Below are 27,141 nucleotides of genomic sequence, written 5' to 3' on the forward strand. Positions count from 1 at the left end.
GCTGGGTATCATCTACATACTGGTGAACACCCAGCCCAAACCCCAATAGAACTCTCCCCCTGCATACACCCCCCATCTGCTCCAGATTCCCCGCCCCCCCAAAAAAAACCTTGTGTAGCAGATTGGGGGCAGTCCAGGGGGAAGGAAGGGCTGCACATACAGTGATTTAGTTAGATACAAACCATAGTATATTTTAACACTAGTTTAATATGATGTTCAAATCAATGCACTGTTTATGTATTTGATAGGTCAGACTGTCCCATGTCAGAAGACTTCCAGCTGAATGAGCTTGCAGTCACAACCCTGTGCAAATAATTTGCTTGATCATTTTGCTGCAGTTACTGTTTTCTCTGAAGCATATTGGGTCTTGCAGTTTTTTTGCCACAAAGGATCTATCCCAGATTGGTTTATTCCTGTAGGCTTTGATCTTTCCCAGAAACCTGAAGTAAGGAAAAGCTACAAACTCCATTGGTTCTCTTGGTGGCTGACAATAACTGGAGTGCTCTCAATTTGAGTCTAGTCCAAAGGCACATGACACAGTTCTGCGGTTTTGAAGCCAAGTAGGTCAGGCCCTTTTAGGTATTTTGATGGGAGACTGCATGGGAACTGTATGTAAACAGTTATGAACTCTTCGGAGGGAAAGTGAAGTGAAAGTGGAATAAATTCATGAGGAATAGTGTACTGCAGGGATCAGGAATCTGGACTTCCAGATGGGACGAACTCCCATCACCCCTGACCATTGCCCGTGGTGCCTGAAGGTGCTGGGAGTTGAAGCCCAACAGCAACACCTGGAGGACCACAAGGGCCCCCTCTTTGGTGCTATGTAGGCAGGGTCCTCACACCATATTGAGCATTAGTCAGTATATGATACCTACTATTTTGTTCTCTCTACTCAGTCATCCCTGTGTATTCTGTACCCACTGACTTTGCCTATGCAGTGTGTAGGCTGTGATTCTGGGGCAACACAGAGAACATGCAGAATCTGGTGGGATTCAACTTCCTGAATATCAAACCTTTAATATTTGTAAAAACAAGCTTCTAGACCCTATGGTTGCAATTACATTCTTGAAAATGTGTAGGTGATGCCTGTGGAAATAACAGAAGCCAGCCGAGTCTTCCTGTGGCCAAGTGCAGAGCTTCCATGTCCTCCAATAGACTTTTTTTCTTGCCTTTTCCCCTCTCTCTCTCTCACTGGCAAAGACAGAACGTTTTTGTTTTTGTTTTACCATTTTTTGCAGTTTAAATTTACAAAACAAGAGATTGAGCAAATTTGCTTAATTTGTGGTAATTTATACGTGTTGCAGACTTGAACACTTCATTCCATAATACACAATCCCCAACAAAGCAGACATCACAGTCCCGTCCCCCCCCCCCAATAAACAAGACATGCTGGATGCTAGCAGCCGGTCAACTCATACATATCACTTTAGCTTAGGACTGGTTTTAAAGTTACCTCAGCACTGGAGCTTTCGCTGCAGGAGAAAGGGCTGTGGCGACTGAAATTCAGGCTGGCCTCTCAGCATTGCCGTCTCCCTTGCCAGCAAACAGTCTCTCACACAGAGGCCAGGCCCAGATATGTATGCCGATGAGTCACCTTCACTCATCTCTCCATGATCATATCAGTACAGATCACAGCCTGATCTTTTGTAGCAGCCCAGGCTGTTGGTACATTTTCCGTGTTTTTCCTGGCTTGTGAACTGGAGGGTGCTTGAAAGAAACTCCCTGTGGGAGATTCACTCTCCTAAATATGGAAGCCTACACAACAATCAGTTTAATACTGAGAGCCAGTGTGGTGTAGTGCTTAAGAGCAGTAGACTCGTAATCTGGTGAACCAGGTTCGATTCCCCGCTCCTCCACATGCAGCTGCTGGGTGACCTTGGGGCAGTCACACTTCTCTGAAGTCTCTCAGCCCCACTCACCTCACAGAGTGTTTGTTGTGGGGGAGGAAGGGAAAGGAGAATGTTAGCTGCTTGGAGACTCCTTCAGGTAGTGATAAAGCAGGATATCAAATCCAAATTCCACTTCTCTTTTGGACTCGTTCTCATAATCAAGTTTCAGAGGAGTTTAGCTCCAGACTGTTATCACAGAGTTTTTATCCTGGGATAAGATCATGAACAAGAATTGACAGTCCAGTTTGACCATAGCTCCTGAGTTAGTGACAGATCCCTAAGAACTGCCTTGCTGGGTCAGCCAAAAGGTCTTCCTAGCCTGGGATTCTGTCTCCTGCAGTGGCAAGCTAGGAGCCCCTAAGGAAAACTCAGTGGAGGAGGACAATGTGGGGGGAGACATCCTGAGAGATGCTGGTACTTGGGGTGATGAATGTGGGTATAACGTTTAAAACACGCCCTCTGCCCTTCTGATTGGACACCCCTTCTAAATGCTATCTAGAACAAAGGAAACTGTGAGCTGTGGTGGATGGGCTTGTGAGGAACAGAAAGATAGATGTATAAAAGGGAAGCGACTGTATGGGCAAAGGGTGACCTCAGGCAGCGGGGTGGGGTCAGTGATGGCAAAAAACCATGGATCCATACAACTTTTTTAAGGCATCTCCTCCAAACCACCATCAAATTGAACCTGCCATTGGTTTCTGTGGCTTGCATTGTAGCCCACCCCTCCCCTAGCTATCCAGCACTTACTGCAGCCACTATAGCACGTGGATTTGTTCCAAGGGTCCATGTTTTGTGCCATGATGGCACTGACAGGTGCTGAATATGTCATTCCATGGAGGTAGGCAGGGCTTTTTTTTAGCCAGAACTCCATTCCGGCACCTCTCAGGTGGGTGCCATTGCCATTTGAAGAGAACAAGAGAGGTGTTTGTGGTGAGTTCCAGCACCTTTTTTTCTAGAAAAATAGCACTGGAGGTAGACGTATGATATTTCTTTTGATGGTGGCTTGGAGTAAATCCCAGGTAAAAATTATGCAAATACAAGAAAATCCATTTTTCAACCCTACAGTCTTCCTTTCCCATGCTTTGAGGCCTGTTTTGTGACTATTTGACCCCTGGACTAAAGCAACATTTTCTTCAGCGCTCTTAATCCTCACCATAACCTTCCTCCTTGGTTGTCTCCATCTGAAGCCCATTGTCTTGACTGGCAGTTCCCTGCTATGAGTCTCTAGCTTAGTCTTCCTAGGCTAATCCTGTATGAACTGCTGTATTAACTATGTTGATAACCCAAACGTTCTTGAATGCTCTTCCTGTAAGTATATACTGTATACATTTTCATAGGTTCTTGGTGCAGCTTTGAACTTAATTTATTGTTGGTTGTACGCCACGCTAGGACCGCATGAAACTGCCTTAGAAAGATGCCTAGTACTGTGCCAGGCCACTGGATAGTCAAGCTCAGTACTGCCTATACCAACTTGTAGCAGTTCTCCAGGATTTCAGACCAGGATCTTTCCCACCTGTACCTGGAAGTGCCAGAGATTGAATCTGAGACCTGCTGCATGCAAAGCAGGTGCGCTGGTACCCCTGAGCCATGGCCCTTTCCCAAAGGTCCATCCTGCTGATATGCTTTGACAGGCTTCCTCAAACTCGGCCCTCCAGATGTTTTTGGCCTACAACTCCCATGATCCCTAGCTAGCAGGACCAGTGGTCAGGAATGATGGGAATTGTAGTCTCAAAACATCTGGAGGGCCGAGTTTGAGGAAGCCTGTGCCTGGAGAAACTAACAGCATAGCTTTAGTGCCCAAGTCTTAGGTTGCAAATGGCATAGCTTTCGGCCGGATGTCACTTCCTCCGGGGGCTCTTGGTAGACAAGAACTCTCCTCTCAAGGCCTTGCCTTGGTGCTGTTACATTCTCCTGACATGTGCTGCTTCGTACAAGAGAAGCCAGTGGCTTCACATTTGCTTTCCTTCTTTAGATCAATGAGCTGAGTCAAGTCCCCCAGCCAGTGATGCTGCTCCCTGATGACTTCAAAGCGAATTCTAAAATAAAGGTGAACAATCATCTCTTCAACAGGTGAGGACCGGTGGTGCATATGTCTAGGAGCGGAAAGGCACATAGTCTTCCTAGCCCAACTTCAGATTCCACCCCTGCTGCTTGAGATCCTTTAACTGGAAGTGCAAGGTATTAGGCTTGGGTCTTTCAGTCACGATGGCTATGTATTACCTCCACTATCAGGCAGTATACCTCTATATACCTGTTGCAGGAGGGAGCTGTAGTGCTCGACTCTTTCTTGTGGGCTTCCCTCAGGCATCTGTGAGGAAAAACTGCAGATGCTGTACCCCAGGGACATAGTTCCTCCAAATGCACATGCTAGAATATAGGGGAAGCTAACATAGCACCCTCCAGCTCTCACCATAAGTCAACTATTACCAACACTCTCATTTTAAGAGCATAGCCTGCACATGGGGCGGTGTAGGTGTCTAGCTCTCCTATGACTGTGCCGCAGGGGAGGGCAAGTGTTTTCTGTTAAGGGCCTCATTCCTTCAGGATAACTGGTCGGGGACTGCATGTTAGCGATGGATGGAGGGCTCTCCATGTTATGGATTATTGAACCTGAATGACGACTGCCCTTCTTCCATCTTGACCTTCGCTCAGAATTTCCAGTCCGCTGCCAGCCTACTCTTGGGAAGAGTAGTAAGCCCCACTTGGTTTGAAAGGTTTACTCTCAAATAACTGCACAGAGATTATTGTTTTTAATTCAGCAGACCAATGCAACTACTGCTCTAGAAAGCGCGTGAAAATAATTCTTCTCTGATTTTAGTGTGACCGCAAACAGAGAGAGCAGAAACCAAGAAGAAAACGTCTTTTCCCCAAGCTTTGATACCAGGAAAAAGATTTGTTAAACACATCAGTTTATTTCTATCAAATAATACATGGCCCCTTTTATTCTGAATTCACATAGGAAGAGAGGGGTGAGGGTAGGGAAACAGCTTTTTAAAGCTATGGAAATTATCGTATTTTTCGCCCTATAGGGTGCACTGGCCCATAGGGCACACCTAGTTTTTTGGGGGGGAAATAAATAAAAAAAAAATTATTCCCCCCCCCCAGCCGCGGGGCACCCAAGGCTTGCGGATAGCTTCCTGAAGCCTGCATTTGCCCCATAGGACGCACAAACATTTCCCCTTCATTTTTGGAGGGGGAAAAGTGCGTCCTATAGGGCGAAAAATACGGTAAGGAGGAAGGAAGGACCTCTGATGGGATGGAAGGATGGGGTGGTGTCAGAAGGTATTAGGAGCTGCATGTGGCTACAGGTTACCCACTTCTGTTGTAGCACTCCAGAAAGGCCAGCAATTGCTTGATTTGAACCTTCCTCCTGGAAAAGTACAAAAAAATTGAATAGCGTATGCAAAGCTGGACAGAAAAAATCATTTCCCACTCACACACTGTCCCCTCTGCCTGGTATTTAATGCTTAGTATTAAAGGAAGATTGTTCTGCCTGTCTGGTCATGAGACCATTTGCATAATAATGGAGGATTACACCCTGTGGTAGAGGATACTAATGGGCAGGGGATTATGGGGCTTGGGTCACAGATTACTGAGATAATGCCCAGATTGACTTGGTAGCTATTACTAGGCCTTGCTCACTTGTCAGAAAAAAACTGGCCTTCTGGTAAGAAAGCAGAAAGAGCTTGGTTGTGTATAAGATTGGGCTGTAATGGGCTGCTTCTGATGGAGAACTGGTCCCAACTACAGCAGGAGAAGGTAAGGCCTGGACCACAAACATAGCAGAGTCGGAGGTGATGGTCTGGGCTGTACCGCTTCAGACTGCTGCAAGGTGGGTAGAATCAAACTTCATCATGCTTCTTTATTTGTTGAAACCAAAACCCACCCTGTAAGTAGAAGCTAGCGCAACAGGGAGCGAACAGGCTGGGCTGCAGTCTTCACTGATGTGCTAGGTTCTTATTTTTGTGCGGAAGCGGGGAGGCTTAATTGTTTTTGTTTTTTCATAGAGGTGCATTCAAAAATGTTATTCCCCCATCCCCAGCTCTCGTTCAGCTCCCTCCAGCTCACCCTGCTGCATGTGCAGTCCGAGTTTTGGAATAGCATCTAACTCTGTCACTCGACTCTTGCAGAGAAAACCTGCCCAGCCATTTCAAATTCAAGGAATACTGCCCACAGGTCTTCCGCAATCTTCGCGAACGTTTCAGCATTGATGACCAGGATTACCAGGTATGTCTTACACTTCAGACTCTTACAAGCCTGCACAAAACTGTAGGTACTCAGCTGTAGTCTGTGTGCAGTATCTCTGCCTCCGACCCCCTTACTGCTGTCATATGCTGGACTTCAGAGTGTAATGCACGAAGCTGAAAGCCTTCTTGCCCAAGGCACCCTTGTTGTGGAACTCCTTTCCCAGAGATGCCCTCCAGGCCTGCTTTTGGAGAAATTGCTGATGCTTTTCCCGTTAGGCTTCTGCTGTTTTAGAAGAAAGCTAATGAGCAGGTGTTTTCTTATTGGGTTCATTCAGATTTTATGGTTGCTGTTAGTTTATTATATATTCAGGTTTTATAGTTTTGTGATTTTGTTCAGGTTTTATAGGGTTTTTTTTAGTACAGTATGTATCTGCTAGTTTTAAATTTAAAATCATGCACAACTTCAGTAATTTGTTTTTTCAAACACTGAAAATGCTGGTTCGAAAGCAAGTTTGAAATTCAGCTAATAAATCATAGCATACACTTCCAGTGTGGAAGTTAATTGGGAGGATCATAAATTGCTCAGCTGGACACACTGCAGGAAGATTGCAGCATAAGGCGCAATCATAGGCTACTAATAAGCTCACTGGAGGCATTGGTTGCAGGCATGTTCCCTTGAAAGAAATTGATGTTTGAGGTGGGATAAGGCCAGTGTTCTGACTGCAGCCATAGATTACTGCCTTTGTTCCTGAATTTGCTTGCCCAGACACTGCAGTAGTTATGACACCTGTTAAAAATAGCCAGTTGGATACTGAGTTGTGTATGAACACCCAATGGGAGTTGGAAGGCTTAAGAGAATGAGCTATTAATTACAAAGTCCCCACTCTGAACATTACCTCTGCCATGATCTGCTCTCTAGATGGCCCCGCTCCTGTCTGCATTGTGAGGGTAGTGAGGCTGGCCTACTGCATATAAGATGGTTGCAAGGGTTGTGACAATGGATGTTTGTGACTAGTGATGTTAAATTCTTGAGAATAATCTTTTGGAGAACATTATTGAGAATATTCTTGAGAATATTATCGATTAATGAGAATATTAGAGAATTTTCATTTGAAATAGGAGAATATTAATTTTAATGCATTGAAAATGATATAATTAGTTAATATACATGTTTATTCATGGGTAAACTTGTTCAGATGGCAACCAAAAACTGTACAGATACTTTTATTCAGTGGGGCAATGCAGTGAATTCACATTCTTTGATTTTTTGCACCAAACTTGAAATTGAAAATGCAACGTGAATGACTCACGTTAATCACTGAGCCTGCCACTAAACGTATATTTACCATCCAATTTGAATTCAAATTATGTTGTGTATGCATGAAATGTAGCTTTTAAAGTAAAAGGAATATTAAAAAATGGCACTGCAAAACCAATTACTCGCACTAAATAAAAATATAGAAACGTCAACTGGTTAAATCAAGGCTACCTCACATGCTGTTACACATAATTGTATAGGCTTAGGTACTTTAAGTGTATAAAGCGTTGAAGCTACTTTCTTTTTTTAAAAAAATTACGCTGTATGGCCAAGGGTATACAGTTGCTAAGAATAAGCTCACACCAAACTAGAAAAAAGGCTATCACATATAGTTGAAATACATACAGATTCAAATGTTCATCAAATTAAATGAATGGCATTTTAGAAAATTAGCCACGCCAGGGTCATCGGCACAGAGCCTTGTTGTCATTGGTTCATTCTGACTTCTTCAGGTCTCGCTGACACGCAGTCCGCCCACTTATGAGATTGAGGGTGGGGGGCGCTTCCTCCTGTCCTACGACAGAACGTTGGTGATCAAGGAGATCTCCAGTGAAGATGTGGCTGACGTGCATAGCCTTCTGTCTCACTACCACCAGGTAAGACGTGAAGGCAAGCGGGCTTCTTTGTATGGGGTTGTAGGCATGTGATGTGGATTCTTGACTTGGAGTGTAAAATAAGTTCACCTGAAGGATGCTCATGCAAGCAAAGGGCCACCTGTGCCTCACCCCACATCTGTTCAGTAGGGCCCATTGATCCTCCAGAGTGACTTCTTAGTGTGCAGGTAGCTGCACGACGGGAGGCGGGGACAGGAAATGGTCTGTCTTTCTGTGAACTTTTTAAAATTAACTTGGGATTCAAACCTCCAAACCAACCCCAACAAGAATATAATAAATAACAGTAAATATAAAATCTTAGTGCACTGAAGAGCAAAACTTAAGCGAATTAAGCAAGTTTGCACAGTTCTTTCTGCTAGCCATGGACAGGGAAAAGGGCTTCAGGGTTCTGCGTAGCTCCTGCCCCCTGACCACTGGAAGTTGTCCTCCGTTCCTCGCCTACTTCTGAGATCTGAGGAAGCATGACTGCATGCTGTCAAGCTTCTTTCCATAGCCTTAGGAGCAATTTTCAAATGGAAAAATACTGAAAGCTGACATTTAAGGAATGCCGAGTGCCCTGCAAGCTAAGAACAACACCAGTGTTGTTTGTAAAGCACCTCACAGATGTGGGCACTGTACAGAAGTTCAAAACACAAAATAGGCCCTATCCTCAGGCTGCCGAATTCTTCATTTGGGCCATCTAATAATAGGTGGAAGGAATACAATGAGACCTGTTCATCAGTATTGATATAGAAGCATTCTGTATAGATAGCCATGTTGGTCCACTAGGATGAAAAAATCCAAACAGCAGCATTCTTGCAGTACCTTTAACAGAACAAAGTAAAATTCACAAAGTAGTGAGCAAACTTTTGAGTCCACCAGCACTCTTTTTCAGATTACACGTTAAGCGTTTTAAAAAAAATGTGGTGAAGAATATTGCCGGCCATGATGAAAAGCCCTAGTTTGTACTTTACAATAGCTTTAGGATGAAATGTAATAATAATAATTTTATTATTTATACCCTGCCCATCTGGCTTTGTTTCCCCAGTTCCTCTGGGCAGCTTCTAGCACATATAAAAACATAATAAAACGTCAAACGTTAAAACTTCTTGGTACATTGCTGCCTTCAAATGTATTCTAAAAGTTGTGTAGTTCTTTATCTCCTTGACATCTGATGGGAGGGTGTTCCACAGGGAGGGCACCGCTGCCGAGGAGGCCCTCTGCCTGGTTCCCTGTAACTTCACACCAGTTTCCTTAGGTTAGGTTATGATGCAAAGCAGATTGCAGGTGGATGTGTTCTGGGGTGAAGAAAACAATGGCTGCTCTCCTTTAAAAAAAGAAAATCAAAATATTGCTGATTTTTTATATATGTCTCTAGTGCTAACCAGCATGCGCAGGACTCATAAGGCAGAGTGGAGAAGTGAAGAAAAGCATGGCAATGTCTGTATTAGCAAGGCCAGAGATTAATTACAGATGATGCTCTAGGAAAACAGTGACTGGATTTTCGCTGTCTGCCTCTGTGTGACTGGATGGGTGGGTATTAATCCTCCTTGAGCCGCTGTGGTGGAAGATCTAGAGTGCCTTTTAAATCTAGGCTGGGTATACTTGGTGCTCAAAAAAAGACGGTCTTGTGATCAAGAGAGGATGGAGGTTAGTGAAGAGGGAGTAGGACCTAAAGAATTGGATAGCAAGAGAAGTGCTGAGGAATAGTCCTCATTGGGAAAGGATAGCTAGCTGAGTCTGTTGCACCCTGACCAATGAAAGCCCCAACAAGCCAAAATGCAGGAGAATTGTGGTTTGGGTACCGGGGCTCCAACAGAGAAGATTACGATTCCATTTCTGGATTTGCCTTCCTGAAGTCATCTTCCTACTGTGCATGAGTCTTGTCTAAGCTTTGGGTGATCTTTGTTCTGGGCTCACTAGTACAGTACTTAGCAAATAGTACTTCCTGAACATCTTGTTTCCTTCTTGCAGTACATTGTGAAGTGTCATGGGAGCACCCTGCTGCCTCAGTTCCTGGGTATGTACCGGCTCAGTGTGGACAACGAGGAGAGCTACATGCTGGTCATGAGGAACATGTTCAGCCACAGGCTCACCGTGCACAGGAAGTACGATCTGAAGGTAACGGGTAGTGGAGGGCAGGCGGGAAGTGTGCGCCAAAGCTGGATCTAGACACATCCAAGAAGCGTTTCAGTTAAATGTGTTGCAAACTTTGTATGAGAAATTAGGTTAGCAAAAACAGAACTCCACAGCGCCATCTGGTGTCACAGTATTAGAATGCATAAACAACACATATAAAGTGATTTTTCTTTGCCAATGTAGCTGAGTCCCAAGTCTTTGGTCCTGTTTGTCCATCTTTTTCTCCCTCATTTCCCCATGTATGTGCATGATGTTTGCTCTGGAAATCTCCAGAGCTTTACCAATTAGCTGTGGAAGTTGCAATATGTAATGCATGGTAGTTGCATAATGCTGTGTCTAAAATGCTAATATGTCAGACAGAGCAGTGCTGGGTTTTTGCACCGGAGGCAAAGGTTGTCATGGAATTATGTCACCAGTTTCTTATTATTGGCCCATATTTATTCAAAAGTTTGCAGTCTCTCCCCCCCCCCACCTTGGCACGCATGGCTTTCAGAAGATGCTTGAGTGGATTTTACGCTTTAGTCATTATACGCTTTAGTCGCCAGGTGGCACTGGGTATAGTTGTATCTAGGTGGAGTCAGTAATTGCCTGCGTGTCTTCTGTTCTTCTTTTTAAAAGGCCATAAAGTTCTTATCTAGCTTTCTTGCACTGTATGCCTTCCATGACATTACTGAATTTCAGATCATCCTCACTTAGCCCTGAGAGTACAGAACCAGGGCAGGGAAATATGTAATCAGGCAGGAAGCTGGAACACATAGTGCTGAGTTGTGGTATCCAGGTTTTCTCCTGAAAAGCCTTGTTTGCAAAGAATTCTGTGCCTCTGTTCTCCATCTGTAAAATAGACATGATAGTCACTACATAGTTGTGAAAACATATGAGCATGCGCGGAACTGTTTATAAAAAGATTTAAGATGCACTTTTCAGCATCAGGTCCCAGAGGGTGTTAAAACAATCTAAAATTCGGTCATCTGAACTTTTAACTGTTTGAAACAGTTTAAAAATGAAACAGAGTCACTGAAATAGGTTGGGTCCTGTGACTGTGATGTGCACCATTCCCACCTGCTGTGTGATGTGGCACCCACAGAGGCCATTGTTCAGTGGCAGGGTGTGCGATTTGCACTCATGGACCCACAAGCTCCCTGCTTCAGCCCTCCATCTCTTTTAATTATCTCTGGTAGCAGGAATGAGACTGACATCTGCTTGTAAGACATGAGAAATTGCCTCAATTCAGGTGATCCTCTCTCTGCTTATTAAGTTGAGATGTTGTTAGTTCCAGGCAGAGTTTTTGGCTGGATGTACTGTATTTTTCGCTCTATAAGATGCACTAGACGATAAGACGCACCTAGTTTTTGGAGGAGGAAAACAAGAAAAAATAATATTCTGAATCTCAGAAGCCAGAACAACAAGAGGAATTGCTGGGCAGTGAAAGCAGCAATCTCGCTTGCTGTTCTGGCTTCTGGGATAGCTGCACAGCCTGCATTCGCTCCATAAGACGCACACACATTTCCCCTTACATTTTAGGAGGGAAAAAGTGAGTCTTATAGAGCAAAAAATACGGTAATTGCAGCCCGATGGGTTCATGTGTACTGTAGGCACAAGTTTGGCTTCCTCCAAGGCAAGAGTGGGGAACCTCTGACCCTGAGCCAGCCATTGCCTGCCAAGCCATTCCCCCTCCCCAAACCACATGCACCCATCAACTGATGGGTGGGAGAACAAGGTTTCAATCTGTACTGGCTGCACAATCCTGTTCTCAGCAGGCTAGGCAGCAAGATTTGAGTGGAGCAAGATCTGGGGATTTAAAAGGGAAGAAAGAGGAGGAGACTTGGCAAAGGAGTCCCCTTCTCTTAAGTCTCCTCCCACTTCCCTTTTAAGAGCAGCGCAAAGGGGCTTTTGACAGGTGGGCAGCCCCACTTACCTGTCAAGATTTGACCCGTGAAGCAGATCCTGATAAGGGTCTGGCCCATGGAGCCAAATAGGGAGCAAGACAAAATCAAGCACAAGTTCAGATTCTGGTAAGGCAAAATTCAAGCAAAGCAAAAATCAAGTTCCTGGAAGGCAAAGTCAGATAAACTGGGTAGCACCCTGCATAGTTGCGCCTGAAGCTCAAGCCTGAGAGGCATATGAGCAGACTCAAATATTGCTTCAATAAAACAATGAACAGGGTAGTGATACAATGACTACTGCCATCGACACAATATCTGTCCATAAAAATGGCAAAAGTAGTTTCTTTCCCAAATAGGTTTTATCTTAAAGAATAGCAAACATAGTATTAAGAGTACTAAGAGTCCACTTGTAATATACCAATGGTTCAGAGCTCAGACGTTGTTCCGGTAATCCTATGTTTCATTGCTGAAGAGCTTAATCATCAAGCTTTGTAGCAAATAATATACAACAACAACAATCTTTATTACGGTCCAGAGACCCAACAAAAATAATATACAAGAGAAGACAGAATGTAAATGACTTAAAGCAGGGGTATATCTGTCCCCATCTGCGTGTTTCCTTCGGGAGGAGCATAGAAAGAGGACGACGTCCTTCACTTTGTTAAACCTCCTTCAAATATTGCTTCAGCAGCCTTCAAACCTAGACTTAAACAGAGGCAAAGCTTTGTTCGGGTGACTAGCTCTGGCTCTGGTCAGTGAAGCATCTTCACTTGACACGACCATGGCTTCAATAGCCATTAACCCTGGTGCAGAGGGAGGCAGACGTTCTGCTGAACTGTACTCTAAGGACAACAATGTGACTTCCGCAGGCTAGCGGCTTGCCAGCGAAACAGAGAAAAAAGCAGTATTTACAAATGTTGAATGACTGAATAAATAGCTTGTTCCTTCAGCTCTCCTATCTTGAGCTGCCTGAGGCTTTCCTGCCTGCTTGCACTCCCCTTACTGCAAAAGCCTCTCCTCTTTGGCTTGTAACCCCAGTTCCAAACTCTCCTCTTCTGGACATCCTTTGTCCTCATTCCCACCTGAAATGAAGCCTATGTGTGTGCAAAGGCTTTTGCTTCTATTTGTTCCTCGTTTCTCCTTTTCCCTCCCTCCCCACCCAACCAACCAGGTGCCTAAATATAGATCATAAGCTGCTTGGAGCAAAGGACTGTCTCTTGCTGATGCTGCTCTGCAAAGACCCTTCACACTGATAAATAGCTCCATATCCAAGGCAGGAATCCTTCGCTTCCCTCTTAGTTTGATGGTGTATCACTTCTAGGGTCAGATAAATTTTGGTTTGCGCTGGTCAGGAAGTTCCCTTTTGGGCAACCATCTTGATCAAGCCAATTAAAACATATTTGGCAACTTGGGAGATGCAACTCAATCTCCCAAGAAGGACACCCGCTTCTGATCTGAAGGCAGCACGTAAGAGAGGATCCATTCCTCCTCCCTTGACAATCTGGAGGCTCCTGCCAGCCTGCTGAGCACATTCTCATTCCACAGCCCTCCTCGTGTCCTTGCCTGACAGAGGCATTGCCCACCATTAGGCGGACAGTTAAAATAGGTTGTGGTACAGACCTTCTCTGATAGGTCTGTTCTTCACACTCTGCTCCCTCTCCCAATGCCTATTAGGCAACGTGTGGCTTGCTGTGCTGATTAAATGTTCTGATATTGCAATGAAATGGCCCCCTCAGGGAATTTGTTCAGTACATGGACAGTATCAAACTCAGGGTCTCTCTCTCTTTCTCTGTGTGTGTGTGTATGTGTGTTGGAAAACCAAGCTAGGAGAATGAGATGAATCATGTCTGCCCCTATCTGCCTTCAGCCTGACTGCACATCATTAAACTGACCCACAGCAAGGTTACATAGATCTTTTATAGTGTTTGCAGTTACAATGTTTGCAGTTATAGTGTTTGCAGTTACAAACATTTTAGAAGAGGCGGCTGGAGGGTTGAACTGCAATGAGGGCCACAGTATAAAAGCAGCTTTTTCTGGAGGGCCACAGCTGATGTGCTTATTATAAAGGAATGCAGTTGGAGTTACTTGGATATGTTGTTAATCAACCTGGATGGTTGATTATTTACTTATTAAATTTCTATACAGCTCTTCGTCTGAGGACCACAGGGCAGTATATAAACTAAAAACATGAAAATACATAACATGGTAACACGGACTGTCTCGCCAGAGTGGTGCATGCTCTAGTTATCTCACGCTTGGACTACTGCAACGCGCTCTACGTGGGGCTACCCTTGAAGGTGACCCAGAAACTGCAATTAATCCAGAATGCGGCAGCTAGACTGGTGACTGGGAGTGGCCGCCGGGACCACATAACACCGGTTCTGAGAGATCTGCACTGGCTCCCAGTACGTTTCCGAGCACGATTCAAAGTGTTGGTGCTGACCTTTAAAGCCCTAAACGGCCTCGGTCCTGTATACCTGAAGGAGCGTCTCCACCCCCATCGTTCAGCCCGGACACTGAGATCCAGCGCCGAGGGCCTTCTGGCAGTTCCCTCATTGCGAGAAGTGAGGCTACAGGGAACCAGACAGAGGGCCTTCTCGGTAGTGGCGCCCGCCCTGTGGAACGCCCTCCCATCAGATGTCAAAGAGATAAAGAATTACCTGACATTCAGAAAACATCTTAAGGCAGCTCTGTTCAGGGAAGTTTTTAATATGTAATGCTGTACTGTTTTTAACACTGATTGGGAGCCGCCCAGATTGGCTGGGGAAACTCAGCCAGATGGGCGGGGTATAAATAATAAATTATTATTATATTATTATAAAAACAATACACCCACCCACACAGTTTAAAAGGCCATATATTGTTTAAAGACCTGGAAAAAGAGGTATATTTTTGCCTGGTGCCTAAAGACATATAATGAAGGTGCCAGGCGAATCTTCCTAGGGAGCTCAGTCCTCTCAGGGCAAAAGACTGGATTTAACCCACTGAGTTGCTTCCCCTTCTGATGCCCAGGCTCTGCTGTTTGTCAGCTGCACCTTGAGGGCCAGCAACGTGCTAGGTGCTGCACAGAACATAGCAGCAATGTAGCCCTGGTTGAGAGGACAGATGCTGTGGCCTGCAGTGGAATGCTGCAGTGTGGAGTGCTTCTGTTCGCTGCTCTCCTGCGGGACAACTCTATTCTATTCTCCCTCTTGTGTTCCCCCCCCCCTCCCAGTCCCTGCCCGCAAGCAGCCAGTCAGGATTCTGTGGCCACTGAGCATGCTTGGACCTCATTGTTTCGTTTTGCCCCCCCCCCATGTTGTTTTTTTGTGTTTTTTTTTTAAATAGTTCTTGTGCAAGCCTTTGGGGTTCCCCCAGACCTGCTGATACTTCCATTCTGTATTTGCATCAGGCTGCAAGTACCACTGCATCCTTAAGCCTGAAACAACAGCCTTGTGGTATAATTTTTGCGTTTTGAAAAATGCCAAGAAAAGTGTCCATCCTAACATCTGAAGTCTTATTTAAAAACAAACAAGCAAACAGCAGCAACAACAACTCAGCTACTTTACTGCCCAAGCAGAGCTTTTGCACCAGGTGAGACCTACCTAGGTTCATATTTTGGCTACATCAAAAACTCTCTGGGTAGCCTTGGCAAGTCACGCTTCCTCAGTCTCCTGCCCTCCTCCTATGAAGTGGGAGAGAATATAATTGCTTGCCTTATATGGTTAAAATGAATAGTCTGTAATTTGCACGGTGAAGGGTGTTATGCAGAGTGCCATCGCCACTGTTTATGTTGCAGCCTTTTGATTCAAAGACTGTGCCCTCTGTCTATCTGGATGGAGACGCAGAGATTTCTTGCATCTGAACTGGTGCCTTTGTGGTCGGCAGATGATGGAGGACAGTGTCCGTAGGTCTTATCTTGCCCATTGTAATAGCCCCTGGGGACAGAATTATGGCAGGTATCTCTCTGAAACTCAGTAACAGAAACAGTTTGAACAATATTGTTTTTATCTTACATCTGGTCAAGGCAGGACAACAACATAATGTATAAAAACACTGCTTTTACTGTTACTATTACTTGGATTTCTTACCCACCCTTTGCCATTAGGACCCAGGGTGTATCACAGCAATATAAAAATAAAATATCAGTTGTTTAAAATACACATACTATGAAGAATAGAACATTGTGGCGTAGAAAATCAGAGAATTATATTTAGTGGAATGATACTCTTTTGGAGAGCACTTGAGGTACTTTTTAGCTTAGAGACATATATATACCTCTTTCCCTCTCCCCCTCCAATAATGATGATCTTTTGGTTTCCAGCTATAACAAGCTGGAAACCAAACATAAACCATGTTTATGCGAACGCTGTGGGCTGCATTCAACCAACGGGTCCTGGTAGCAGAAGCCAGTGCTGGCACAGTGGGGCTTTCCGCACACTCCTCTTCCTTGCGCCTCCCTCATCTGCCTTGGGGGGTCGGGGAGAACCCCCAGAACAGCACATGGAAGGAAGAGAGGGAAGATTGTTTTGTCGAGCCCTGATGGAACAATCTCCTTAGCACAACACCCATTGATTTCAGACCTGCCCTGAAGGCCATGTCCATTTGTGTTTATGATCCATGCTTCTTAATGTTTGTGTTTCTGCTTTTTTTTCAGGGCTCCCTGGTATCCCGTGAAGCTAGTGATAAAGAGAAGGTAATTTGAGATTATGGCTTTCGGGTGAAAGGTGGTGGCTCTCCCTCTGTTTTGATGTGTTGTGAAGTGATTTTTGGCTTGCTGGCTTAAACCTCAAGATGATGATGGACCTCTTTGCAAAGGAAGATAGAGGCATGACCTGAGAGCATATTTATCTCTTTAAAAAATTAGGCAAGGGCCTATATGCATTTACATTGCACTCCTGGTATCTGCATGTGCTAGGCAGAATAAACAGACCTTGACTAAACTAGAAGAAGTGGAGACTATGGAGGCTTAAAATATGAGCAAAGGGGTATTACTGGCGAGTTGTTTCCTTGGAATAAGTTTGCAGGATTAATGTTTGCATTGACATCAAATTCCAGGGTGTTGAAAATGGAGATCAAGAGGGGAGGGGCTATAACTAAGTGGTGGAGCATGTGATGTGAATGCAGAGGATCCCAAGTTGAATTCCTGGTATCACTGGTTTAACAAAGGTTCCAGTAGCAGGGGATGGAAAAGGACCTTAAAAAGCAGTTGCCACAGGCAATTCCAGGCTTAGGTGGACCAATGGTTGGCAGCATCTTATGGAACTAAGTAGCATTTAACATTATAGTCAGGACTTCTGTGCACCGTGATTCTGTTGGAAGCCCAGCAGAAGAATGTAGCCATGGGCACAGAATTCAGCTTCCTGAAAATTCTTTTGAGGCACCCTCAAAAGAGTGAGAGGCAGTAGGAGGCAGAGGGTAATTCTGCAGTGATCACCTGGCCAGGAGATTTATTGCATAATAAAGGTCCATGTTGTTCTTGAAAGTGATCTTCCTGAAAACTGGGAGTTAGTTACGTTTTATTATTTATTTAAAATACCGTATTTTTCGCCCTATAGGACACACTTTCCCCCCTCCAAAAATGAAGGTGAAATGTGTGTGCGTCCTATGGGGCGAATGCAGGCTTTCGCTGAAGCCTGGAGAGCGAGAGGGGTCGGTGCGCACCGACCCCTCTCGCTCTCCAGGCTTCATGCAGCTCTCCACAAAGCGCGGGAGCCCGGGGCTGGGCTCCCGCGGCTTGCAGAGAGTTGCCTGCATGCTGAAGCCTGGGCGCACTGAGCTCAGCATGCCCAGACTTCGCGCAACTCTCCGCAAGGCGTGGGAGACCGCCGCTGGGCTCCCACAGCTTGCGGAGAGTTGCCTGTTCTGGGGGCTGGGGTGGGGGAAGCTCGGGCTTCCCCCGCCCCAGCCCCACGCCTGGGGGGGAAATAAAATTTTCCCCTCTATTTCCACCCCCCAAAAAAACTAGGTGCGCCTTATGGGACGGTGCGTCCTATCGGGCGAAAAATACGGTAGTTAGATGGTGCCCCATAACCATGTTCTGCGAGGGCTTGCAAGAAGGTTGAAAGCAAAATTAAAAAATACTTTCAGTGCGCTTCTTCATTGTTTTGGCTCGAGTTCTGCCCTCCAAGTCTAGATTCAGCCAGCTGTTGACTCAGCCCCCATGCCTCCTCTTCATTCGAAATACGTTTCTGTTCCTTTCTAGGGCAAGGAGCTACCAACCCTCAAGGACATTGACTTTCGAAACATGAACCAGAAAGTGTACGTTGACGAAGAAGCCAAGAGAGATTTCATGGAGAAATTAAAGAGAGATGTGGAGGTACTGTGGCTTAGGGGGCCTAGCCCTGATACAGTCACAGCAAGACAGGAGCAGCTGGTCAATGCATATCAGTAGGAAATGATCCGCAGGCACAGAAAGGGATTTATTGACAGAACAGGGACTTTTGCGGGAACTACACAGCCATGCTTTGAAACAGGCTCCGTTTTTTAGCAATGTTCCCTTATAAAGAGCTTATTCTAGCCCCAAATGTGTTGAGTTTTAATAGGCTTTCAAGCTAGTGTCAAGAATCAGGGGTGCTAGTGCAGGGTTGCATCCCTGCCCCCCGTTCCTAAGAGCTATGTGTAACTATTTGTTCAGCGGTGGAGAATTGGATCCGGCGAGCAGGATGGATTCTGATCTCCCACGCAAGCTAGTGGGCAAGTATGACTTGGCAGTTGCCTGTCCTGTTCATGCTCGTGCAGTTTGGAAATCAAGTTGCTCAGGCCAAGGTGCTGTGCTCTGCAAGGCCCAACAAACAGCGGATTGCCAGGGCTGGCATAGATCATTGGGCTTCCCAAGTGCTGCATGTTGGGCTTTCCCAGAGCTTTGCAAGTGTCGCCAATCAAATATGTTACTTGGTGTATGTCTGCAGTTCCCAGAGTTCCCTGAGAAAAGGATTGAATGTCGAAGCACGATGGGAATTGTAGCTCTACAAGGGGAATAGAGGTGTCCTAACAGCTCTCAGGGGACGCGGGTGGTGCTGTGGGTTAAACCACAGAGCCTGGGGCTTGCCAATCAGAAGGTCGGCGGTTCGAATCCCCGCGACGGGTTGGGCTCCCATTGCTCAGTCCCTGCTCCTGCCAACCTAGCAGTTCGAAAGCACGTCCAAGTGCAAGTAGATCAATAGGTACTGCTCTGGTGGGAAGGGAAACGGCGTTTCCGTGCGCTGCTCTGGTTCGCCAGAAGTGGCTTAGTCATGCTGGCCACATGACCTGGAAGCTGTACGCCGGCTCCCTCGGCCAAGAAAGCGAGATGATAGTCTGCCACGACTGGACCTAATGATCAGGGGTCCCTTTACCTTTACCTTTACCAGCTCTCAGCACCATGGACAAATTACAGTTCCCAGGATTATTTGGCGGAAGCCATACCATTTTAAGCCATACCACTTTGGGAACCACTTCAAGCTGTACAGTGCAGATAGAACTGTTTTTGGGGATGGCAGATCTTCCCCACCCACCCCAACCCAAATTTGCTGCAATGAGATGAGGTTAGGTTCCAAGACTAGAAAAATGCTCCCAGCCACTATCTCATCAGCTATTATATTTCCTTGGGGACTGAGTCTGCAGAACTGAAAATGCTTCTGCAGTGCAAGATTCACCCTATTAGCCTTAATGACTGCTAATAGCATGTGAGGTCGGGGGGGAAGGCTGCAGCCACTCGGAGTCTAATTTCTAACCCAGTATTCCGCACAGCCTTACCCCTTCCATCAGACGAGTCCCACCCTGACATTCCTCCCCACCCCACCCCTGCTTAGAGCTGAACATCGCTTGTGACCCAAATCAGGGAAACGATAGAAAATTAGGTTTCGTGATTTACAGAACTTGAAGCATTTTTGAGGACAGAAATTGGAGTCACCTAGTGACAGCCCCTAGGAATAATCTGCCTGAAATTTTCCTCAGCACGGATGCCCTTCTGCTAGTTGGTCTCTGTGAAAGCGTCTGCACAGGCCGCATTCACATGAGCAAAGAGGGGGGAAGAAGGCCTTGGATTCTTCTATTTGAATGCCCTGCTTCTGTACTCTGGTGTCGTCTCATATACGTAACTCTTCCAAAAAGGGTTCACAAAGTGGCTTACCCCAAAATTCCCCTCTGCTTTCCTGAGGGGGACATCTGGTAGCGGCAGCATATGCCTTGCATTCAAACTTACCTCAGCCGCAAACACCCAGTGGTGTGTCAACCCTGGCTTCCCAGGTGCAATAGAAATATTTTATTTCATTTCATTTCAGAATGAAATGAGGTTGGTTAAATTGGGAGAGAGAAGTAGGAGTAGTAGTAGTAATAATAATAATAATAATAATAATAATAATAATAATAATAATAATTTATTATTTGTACCCCACGCATCTGGCTGGGTTTCCCCAGCCACTCTGGGCGGCTTCCAACAAAGATTAAAAATACATTAAAATATCACACATTAAACTTCCCTGAACAGGGCTGCCTTCAGATGTCTTCTGAATGTCAGGTAGTTGTTTATCTCTTTGACATCTGATGGGAGGGCGTTCCACAGGGCGGGCACCACTACCGAGAAGGCCCTCTGCCTGGTTCCCTGTAGCTTTGCTTCTCACAATGAGGGAACCGCCAGAAGGCCCTCGGTGCTGGACTTCAGCGTCCGGGCAGAATGATGGGGGTGGAGACGCTCCTTCAGGTATAACTGGCCCAATGTCACCCATTAAGCTTTGTGGTTGAGTGGGGGTTTTGAACCAAGGTCTCCCTGGGCCTAGTCTGACACTAACTACAACTTTGAATACTTGAAATGTGTGTAACTTTATTTATGATGATGGTTACTTCAAAGATGGATGCACAAGGCGAAAGTGAGCCATATGTTGTTAATATTCGCATGCACAAGGATTTACGGAGTATTACATTTTATTGCATTCGCATTTTTCCCTTCCTGTAGCAGAGGTAATTCTTTCCTCCTCTGTTTTATCCTGACAACAATCTTGTGAGGTCAGTAATGCTGAGATGATAGTGAGTTGAACGAAAACTTGAACGAGCCGTGCAGTCCCTCCACCGAAAGAGCTGTTGTAGCATCCTGGTTAAGCACGTGAGATTTGAGCCAAGAAGTCTTTGGAACAAAATCTCAGATATGAATTCTTACAGCCTTGACCCAGCAGCTGGGATCTGCAGGTGCTGCTGACCTGATCTGTGTGTAGTGCCGTAAGGATTACTGAGATAATTACATGAAGTGCTTTGAACATTCTCAAGCACTGTAGAAATGCAAATTATTAGCACTAGTAGTGGTACTGTTATGCCAGGGTGGCATAATGGTTACAGTGTTGGCCTATGACCTGGGCGACGAGGGTTCAAATCCCCACTCAGCCATGAAGCTCACCTTGGCCCAGTCACCATCTCTTAGCCTAACCTACCTCACAGGGTTGTTGTGAGAATGAAATGGGGAGGAGGGGAACCATGTACACCACCTTGAGATCCTTGGAAGAATAAGGTGGTATATATATGTAAGAAATAAAAATATATAATTAATAATAGTACTTCATCCATTAATACAAGTAAAGGCTTACTGAATAATCCCTACTCCTTCGGTGCCTTAAGCATCTGAACGAGTGAGGCACCTATTCACACAAGCGTGGACTGAGACCCTAAAGTAAAGCTCTCTAGGTCTCTAAGGCCCCATATTGGGGTGTGGGATGGTTTGTGGCCCCTTCCCTGCCTCTTGATTCCAGTCGTGTCACTTGCGCATGACATTTTTGGCTCCCATTGTGTAAGTGTTCAGTCTGTGATGCTGGAGAGGTTTTGGTGGGTTTGCCAGCTTTCTCAGCGTTATGAAGAAAATACTGATTACTAATGGTGCTTCAGTCAACTGAGCGGAGGCAGAACAAGGACAGGAGTCTGAGAGTCAAAACCTGGAGGCATTCCAGTTACAAAGGAGGTACACAGCTTTGAACAGCCAAGGCAATTAATCATGGGGACAGGCTGCCAGGAGAGGGTGGTTCTCTTTTCTACCCCCCAAAAGAAACACCACATGCCACCTTTGGATTAAAACTGCACTCCCTTTTTAAAGAAGAGGAAATGGTCTTTATTTTTCCTGATGAATCCAGAGTAAATTCTGCCCTCTGGGTTTTGCACTTACGATCAGTACCTACACAAAAGGTAATTTAATCTGTAGTTAACCCTTGGTATCTTTATAAAACAGGCAACCCCCGATTTGCACAAGGGTTTCATTCCGGATCATCACACGCAACGGCGGAGCATGCATAAGCCCGTTATGCTCCCTTTTCCAGCCACTTCCTGATTGACACAATGTACATGTTTTGCTCATGCAGAGACAGTTGTCCGTTTTGCTCATGCAGAGACAGCATTGGATAACAACCAGTTTTTTAGAGGCTTTCCACTTGTAATAACTAGAAAGCAAGCCCATTGTTAACTTCTTAGCTTATTGACAATTGTGTCCATGTGTTCAGTTCCTAGTGCAACTAAAGATTATGGACTACAGCCTACTGTTGGGGATCCATGACGTCCAACGAGCTGAACAGGAAGAAGACGAGGATGTGAAAGAGGAGGAGGAGGATGGAGAGGGTGAACCTGGGGGTGTGGCATCAGTAGGTTCCTATGGAACTTCTCCTGAGGGTATTGGCAGCTATCTCAACTCCCACAAGCCTTTGGGACCTGGCGACTTTGACCCTTACATTGATGTCTATGCCATAAAAAGTGCTGAAAGTAAGTAAGGACAAGAGGGAACTTTCCACCAGTCAACTTTGTCTTTAGTCAAGACACCTTAATTATCCTCTGTGACACAGGAGTCAGTCTGCCTACTTTGTGCCTTTGATTGTATATTTCACTGAAGGCCAATATTCCAGCCAATTTTTTACATATTGCAGCAATCTGTAGCAGTTCTCCCTTTGCCCCTCCCCTTGTGGAAGCCACAAACCACAATCCTTGTTTTAGGTTTTGTGTCTCAACTAGGAGTCGTGGCTAGTTCCCCCCACCCGCAAACAAACCATGACATGAAGCTAAGATTTGTTTTTGACTTCTATTTGCTATTTGCTTCTGTGAAACAAACCATAATCCCCAATTCAGATAAAACACTAGACCTAACCCAGGGATCCTGGTTTGTTGCTCCTGCTTGTAGAGAAGTGAAGTAGGAGCCATTTACACGCTCATGGTTAAGTATGCTTTACCATGACATGCAAACATGGCTAAAAGAGAGTTTTACCATGAATGCTGTGGAGTTAACTGGGGGAGAAAACTGCAGAAATCAGAGACAGAACTTGACTAGATTGTTGTGTGTAGGCATGCATCAGCAAGATTGTAGTGGAAGTATGTTATCTACCCTTTGGCACCAAATTTCAACGCCTTTTAATTTTTAAGAAAAGGTTGTAGACCTTGAGGGTGCACACAAAAGCTGTGTCAGCTAGTGCCTGTGACGATCTGAGATGTCAAACAGATTTACCCAAGATACCCATGAACAAGCTTCCATTTTTTGCCTTATGTGGATCCTGCTGTGATCCTGAAGAGCTTCATAGGACACAAGACACAAGAGCTTCATGGGAGACTCTTCCGTTAAAAACTAGGTCTTGGAAGTCCTGTCTGGCTCTCTGAGCCAGACTTCTCTTCTTTCAAGTCATCACTCCTTCCTCCTTTGGGTCTTTCTTAAATGTGGAATCTAAATGCCAGCTAAACTACACACAAATAAGAAGATGTGTGCATCTGCTCAACTTGCTTAGTTTTGATTGCAGAAAATGTGGCTTGTGGGAGAGAGGGTGGCTCACACAGCCCTTGCTGTAGGCGAGTCAGGTGGATATCTGCTTCCTGGAGAGGAGTCAGATTTGATAATAGGGATTCTGAAGTTCACTTCCTGCCACTATAGTATTTTCTGGATGCTGCCACTAGTGGCTTCATTTGTAAAATGCAGACTTCATTAGGAAGAAACATGTAGAAGATGAATTAATCATTCATGAATTGTTTGCTATACTTGGGGCAGGAAGGGATTCTTCCCAAATTTAACTGATATAATCTAATGTTCCTTATGTGGCTTTTTTGGTCTTTCCTCCCAGCTTGAGCTTGTTTCACTTTCCTGAGTTATCGGGCATTTTTCAGTTCTTATGCTACTTTGGTTTGGTGCATCCTATTAATTCCTACTTACGTCCCATGTACCCTTGACGGTGTAGTTTTATGCATTGGGTGGGGGGGTCTGACAGGTTCCCTCCTGCCCCCACCCAGTCCTAAGATTCGGTAACTCACATTTTGCCCTGTTGGAATCCAATGCGGAAAGAGCCTCATGGCATGAGGGGTGTGGGGGGGGGGTGGAATGCAGAGGGCAGCAGTGCCCATGAGCTTCATTGACTCTTTACTTTTCCAGATAGCCCCCAGAAAGAGGTTTATTTCATGGGCCTGATTGACATCCTCACACAGTATGATGCCAAGAAGAAGGCTGCCCATGCAGCTAAGACCGTCAAGCACGGGGTGAGTCTGGCCTGCACAGTTCTTCACAATGGGCCCCCTAGGTGTGGACTCTGGTGGCCCACAGCTAGCCTTACTAAATCAAAGCGTCAACTACATCACCTACGTGAGGATTTCCAGACTTCTGGTCAGTTTCATAGCATCCATAGTGGTGACTGTAGCCACAACCTAGAGACCAAAAATGGTGGACTGGTGAGACAGCATAATCTTCAGGGGGTGGGGTGATAAGAATGTCACACTGTGTGAATGATTTATTCCGAAGTAATTTTTATTGCATAATTGGCTTGATCCTTTTTGTGCCAGAGGCACTTTCTTGAAATAAAGTGGCATCAGTACTAAACTAGGCCAGGGTTGGGGGTTATATAATGCCAAAGGAGACATTGGAAAGCACATGTGTGAGAGAGAAATGGTTGATCAAGGCCATTTTCAGACTTCTGTTCAGATGTTCTCTCTTCCTTGCCCTAGCAATATATTCGCTCCTCAAACTGTTATTTTTCCTAGTGTGTGTGGAAAGAGAGGGGCGTTTTATGGGGGTTGTTGACATTTTGTCTTCCATTTCAGGCTGGTGCAGAGATCTCCACGGTGCATCCAGAACAATATGCCAAGCGCTTTCTGGACTTCGTCACGAATGTATTTGCTTAGCAGTTGTGCAGTCTGTCTTGTTGGCTGAAGCTTCAGATCAAAGGCTTTCCTGCCCTCCTCCCCCCCACCTGTAGTTCTCCCTCTCTCCCCCACCCCAATTCTCAGTAAGAGGGATGGCTTCCCCCCCTGCTGTTTGGGTCAGCAGGAGAGTTGGGTTGACTTGAGCCCCATTGTGGCTGGTCTGGGGGGTGGCTGCTGAATCAAGTGCCTTATCTTTGACCTTCCGTCGGGATGAACAACCGTCCAGAGCACTAAAGAGGTCGCTGCTTTTGAAGGCAGCCTAAGTAGGAGAAAGACGGCTGGCTTCAGATTCATCCCAGCATTGATATTCTCTATCCTCTAAACTGTACAGGGTACATGCTACATTGGTGACTCTGGTCAGGGCAGGATCTAAGCTCGCACATAAAGTTTAATGGTATTTTATTCAGAGACAGAATAATATGCAATAAGAATTTAGTCTTGTGCCTTGAAAGAAGGGGGTCAAGTGGATTCTTCCCCATTTATGCAATCAATTCCCTCTGAGGGTGACTGATAGTATATATTAACTTACCCCATTATACCCAGTGGTAGTGCCTCTGTGTTTCAAAGTCTTATTCTTTACCTCTTCTTTCCCATCCCTTGCTGGAAGGTTGTGCTGTAACCCACCCCTCCTGAGTGGCGTTGGCTCCTTCTAGCACTCTAGTAAATAGCAGAGGCTCTGATGAGCATCTTGTGAGCCTAGCACTCCAGTTCTCACCCCCAGCAGTGCAGCCTCCACTAAACCTTGTTGCCAAAGTTCTGCTCCTTACGACAAGAGCCTCTTCCACGAAGGGCTGCTTTCAGAAGTCCTATGATTCTCCCTCAGCCATCACTCCAAAGGAGGATTAGAACTGATTCAGGGTTTGGGAGCTACTTCGGGGCTGCCTGTGGGGATTTGAGAATGTCCTCTGGGAGGCTTGCTGTGCCTGCTTTGGCAGAGGGAGATGGGTGTGTGTAGGGGAGAAGAGACAGAATTATTCTGGCCCTGTGTAATATATTGCATCCAGCTGTTCCCCTTGCTTCAGTATGTACCAGACTGTGTTGAGTAGCTCTGCTCACTAGTAAGGCCTGTGACTGTAGTAAGTCCTGGCTTCCCAGCTCCACCCAAAGATAGCTTCTCCAGTTGAAGCCTCCAGAAAATGTCAAGGCGAAAGCCTTATCCGCTCCCTGTTTTAGCATAGCTTTTGGGGACAGGGTGATGTGGAAATGCCATGCCCAGGACTGGGGCGTTTTCAGAAGCATTATGTGTGTGTGTGCAATCTTGTGAAAGGGGCTCTGAATGTTTCCTTCTGAACTAACAAACTTATATACTGAGGGATGGCAACCTGTCTGTCAGTAGCTGTGTGATGGGGCTCTCTGAGGAAGCAGTTTATATGCCAAGGAGCTGTGAGGTGTCTTAAAGAGAACATCCCTCTGTAATAGTGTATTCATCAGAGTTCAGCAGAGCACAGCTGTCAAGGTTGATCAGAGGCCAGTTGCTCTTCCTGGACTGGCGCACCAACTTAACACGCCATGGCAGCTGTTCTGGTAAGGAGAGAGGCTTGTGGCCGGCTCTGACAGTGGCACAGCCACTCAGCTGGCTGCTTTAGGCCTAGAACTCGGGGTAGTGCTGTGCTCTTCCATCAGTTCCCTCCCCTCTGCCCCCAATATTGTGGTTCTGCTGGGACTCGATGCCATTCCTTCAATGCAATAAAGCTTGTGCCATGGAAACATGCTTGTGCCCTGGGGCTGTTGTACTATCAGCCCCTTTTCAATGTTTCTTATTGTATAAGACGTTGTGTATTTCCAGTTCACTCTTGTATCACATAGAAATAAATTATTGAACCAGAAGTTGTCTGCATGCAAAAATCCAGCTGTACCTGAGCTGCTCCTATTCTGCCAGTATGGGAGAAGCCCAGTGGAAGGACAAGGTTGCTCTTGTTCGTTTGGACTAAAAACTGTACCCCAGTAGCAAAGAGAAAATGCTTGGGGGGGGGGGCGGATCTTACACAAGCCCTAATATTGGTCGCTTTGCATGCCTGTACTGGCCATGGTGAT

The 27,141-nt window shown here is 45.7% G+C and overlaps 1 protein-coding gene across 3 annotated transcripts in view; it reads left to right on the plus strand.

Moving 5' to 3' along the window:
• Window positions 1–26,934, plus strand: part of PIP4K2C (phosphatidylinositol-5-phosphate 4-kinase type 2 gamma) — a 33,170-nt gene extending 6,236 nt beyond the window's left edge. For all 3 annotated transcript variants that reach the window (XM_081900755.1, XM_081900756.1, XM_081900757.1), the window contains 9 exons: window positions 3,862–3,959; window positions 6,020–6,116; window positions 7,847–7,990; window positions 9,962–10,108; window positions 16,646–16,684; window positions 18,194–18,307; window positions 22,446–22,701; window positions 24,344–24,447; window positions 25,006–26,934. In XM_081900755.1, the coding sequence (XP_081756881.1) occupies window positions 3,862–3,959; window positions 6,020–6,116; window positions 7,847–7,990; window positions 9,962–10,108; window positions 16,646–16,684; window positions 18,194–18,307; window positions 22,446–22,701; window positions 24,344–24,447; window positions 25,006–25,086 (1,080 nt within the window). In that variant the 3' untranslated portion in view covers window positions 25,087–26,934. The remainder of the gene's footprint in view (window positions 1–3,861; window positions 3,960–6,019; window positions 6,117–7,846; window positions 7,991–9,961; window positions 10,109–16,645; window positions 16,685–18,193; window positions 18,308–22,445; window positions 22,702–24,343; window positions 24,448–25,005) is intronic.
• The last annotated feature ends 207 nt before the right edge of the window (window positions 26,935–27,141 follow it).

This window comes from Podarcis melisellensis (assembly GCF_964234715.1).
Source record: "Podarcis melisellensis genome assembly, chromosome: 2".
NCBI lineage: Eukaryota > Metazoa > Chordata > Lepidosauria > Squamata > Lacertidae > Podarcis > Podarcis melisellensis.